The sequence below is a fragment of the Gossypium hirsutum genome, chromosome A11, assembly GCF_007990345.1.
Source record: "Gossypium hirsutum isolate 1008001.06 chromosome A11, Gossypium_hirsutum_v2.1, whole genome shotgun sequence".
Classification (NCBI taxonomy): Eukaryota; Viridiplantae; Streptophyta; class Magnoliopsida; order Malvales; family Malvaceae; genus Gossypium; species Gossypium hirsutum.
The window spans coordinates 11,150,908-11,153,739 of NC_053434.1; the positions used below are offsets into that span (position 1 = coordinate 11,150,908).

Here is a 2,832-nt window from a genome sequence, read left to right on the forward strand (position 1 = left end):
GTATCAAGAGTTTTACCATTTGGAAAATGGGTTTGAAGTTTTCCTGGAAAGGTAATTCTGTGACTCGAGTTAAAAGCATGGGGTTATTGTCAAACTTCTGTTTTTCATTTTCCTTGCAGTAAAATATATCAGACAAAAATGTCCCACCATCCCTGCACACAACATTAATTCTCAGACCATTGATGAGACACATGCAACTAAGACTATTCACTTCTATCTCCACCCCTACGGAGAAGAAATGATAAGGTAAAAATAAATAAATGGAAGAACAGGGAGTATTTATTATTATTAAAATGTAATTACAAACATTACGATCCTTTTCTCTATATTCAGACAGCCGTAGCTTTTGTAATAAAATAAAATAATAGGGGGAGGGGTCGAGAGAGAAACTATAACACTTAATGAATGCGACTTTTCTGCTTGGAGAGTCTCCTCTTATATTAATTCAACTCCTTTTCTCACTTGCTACTTCATTTTCTAGCCTCCACCTCGCTCCCCCCCCCTCTCTCTCTCTCTCTCTCTCTATTGCATTTTTATTTTCTTACCAAAGCATTCAAAGATACTGTAGAGAAGCAGCCCTGGTCATTGCTGACAATCTCGCCTAGGATTCAGCAAAGCTGCTGTTTTAGGAAAGGTCTCTTCCTCCTTGTAATCTGTCTGGTCTGAAAATGGGGAGGCACTCTTGCTGTTACAAGCAGAAGCTAAGGAAAGGTCTTTGGTCTCCCGAAGAAGATGAGAAGCTCTTGAGGCATATTACCAAGTACGGCCATGGTTGCTGGAGCTCTGTCCCTAAACAAGCTGGTAAATTTTCAACCATCCTTAGCTTCCTTTTTTCATGTTAGGCAGAGGCAGAATGTTGATGAATTTGTTCCGAATTTATGACAAATTTGGCAGGTCTGCAGAGGTGTGGAAAGAGCTGCAGGTTAAGGTGGATTAATTATTTAAGGCCTGATTTAAAGAGAGGTACATTCTCTCAAGAAGAAGAAAACCTCATAATTGAACTTCATGCAGTTTTGGGGAATAGGTATCATTTCTTTCTCATCCTTTCTTTTCTTGGATTTTATACACTTTTTCTATTAACATTCTTTGCGTTGTATTGATTCCTCCTCAGGTGGTCCCAAATTGCGGCACAATTGCCAGGAAGAACCGACAATGAAATTAAAAACCTATGGAACTCTTGCTTAAAGAAGAAGCTTAGGCAGCGAGGCATTGACCCTGTCACTCACAAGCCCCTCTCAGAGGTTGAACATGGTGAAGACAAGAGTCAACCACGCACCAACAGCAAGGATATGGCTTCAAGTGAATTGAACATCAACACCAACAATCCTAAACCTGGAACATCACCAGTTACTCCACGAGGTTACCAACTGGAAATGGAAGGCTCTCCCACCTCCAAGACAGTGAACAGCAGCGATAACAATGGCAATACCACCACCAATTTGATGACATCTACTACTACAGCCAGCAAAGGCTTCTTTCTGGATAAATTCTCGACCAACAGTCAGCCTTCTGATTTGGTGGGGCATCTTCCAATTCACCAATTGAACTATGCGTCCAATGCCAGGCTCTCATCTACCTCCAACCCTACTCCCTGGTTCACCCAAACTACCCAAGCCTTCGATATCAATTCCGAATTTTCTTCGGCAGCGATGCCCAGTTTTCTCCCACCATTGACGGCTTCGTTTCTGTCTGCTCCTATGGGGTACAAGCCTTCCGTCGCTGATAGTCCTTCAATGGCCTCGTTCACCGTGAATGGTTCCCGCTATTGGGAAACGGGTGCCTCCGCTAACAACAACAGTAACAGCAGCAGCAACAGCACTGAGCTGCAAAGCAATAGTTCATTCTACGACAATAATAGCTCCTCTTGGGGATTACCAGATTGTAGCACACCAGAGAAAGAGGCTCCACTCCATCTAATGGAAAGTCAAGCAGAAGATATAAAATGGAGCGAATATCTGAATAACCCATTGTTAATGGCCGCTGCTTTGCAAAATCAAACTCCACAGTCCTTGTACAACATGGACATCAAATCAGAAACACATTTCCTCACTAATAATTCATCAAACAGTATGTGGACTCATAACCAACAGCAACAGCAGCAAGAACCTTTACAAAATCCCAATATGTGTGCTGCTAAGGACATCCACAGACTTACAGCAGCTTATGGACATGTTTAGAAAGCATCAAACTTGAACTAATGGCATGCTCATGTATAAGGTGTGTACCACAGATTTTTCATTTTCATTTTCTTTTTAATTCTGGTGTATATAGGTCTGATACAAAAATTAATTATCACCTCTGCTTTTGGACTATCTGTGAGCAAATCAATCTTGTTATTAGCTTCTTTTCTTTTTTTTTTTCTTTTTTTTTGCTTTGTGGGGTAGAACTGCAGAATAAGGCTTTGTTGCAGTGTCTTTTAGTCTTCTTTGCCACTTTGCAAATGGCCATATTTAAGAATTGGAATGTTGCAATTCTATATGTAAACAATTGTTGATAAAAAACTATAGTATATATTTATGGGGTTTTCATTTTTTGGTCAGAGTATGAGTATAGATTTCAGGTTCATCCATGGGGGGTTTTAGCATTCATTTCTTAATATGTTGAACTTTCTTTGGGGGTGGGGGGTTACATTTGCTTTTCAAATTGAAAAACAGATATTAATTGAAGAACACGTGAAACTTCTTTTGTCAGCACACTCTTTTTCCAGTTCCAACACTCAAAAGTGGTTGTCTATCATTGTTTTAGACGAAACAAAGAAATCGTAATCGCTTTTATTACAGCTTTATCACTTTGTTCCCCTTTTTTCCCTTTTTTCTTTCAGGACTTTATGTT

At 39.9% G+C, this 2,832-nt stretch overlaps 1 protein-coding gene across 1 annotated transcript; it reads left to right on the forward strand.

Annotated features, from left to right (window-relative positions):
- Positions 1 to 292: 292 nt before the first annotated feature.
- Positions 293 to 2,344, forward strand: LOC107924557 (transcription factor MYB61). The gene is made up of 3 exons (XM_016855065.2): positions 293 to 801; positions 895 to 1,024; positions 1,112 to 2,344. Exons 1-3 carry the CDS (start codon positions 669 to 671, stop codon positions 2,175 to 2,177), a joined length of 1,329 nt encoding a protein of 442 aa, XP_016710554.2. The 5' UTR covers positions 293 to 668; the 3' UTR covers positions 2,178 to 2,344.
- The last annotated feature ends 488 nt before the right edge of the window (positions 2,345 to 2,832 follow it).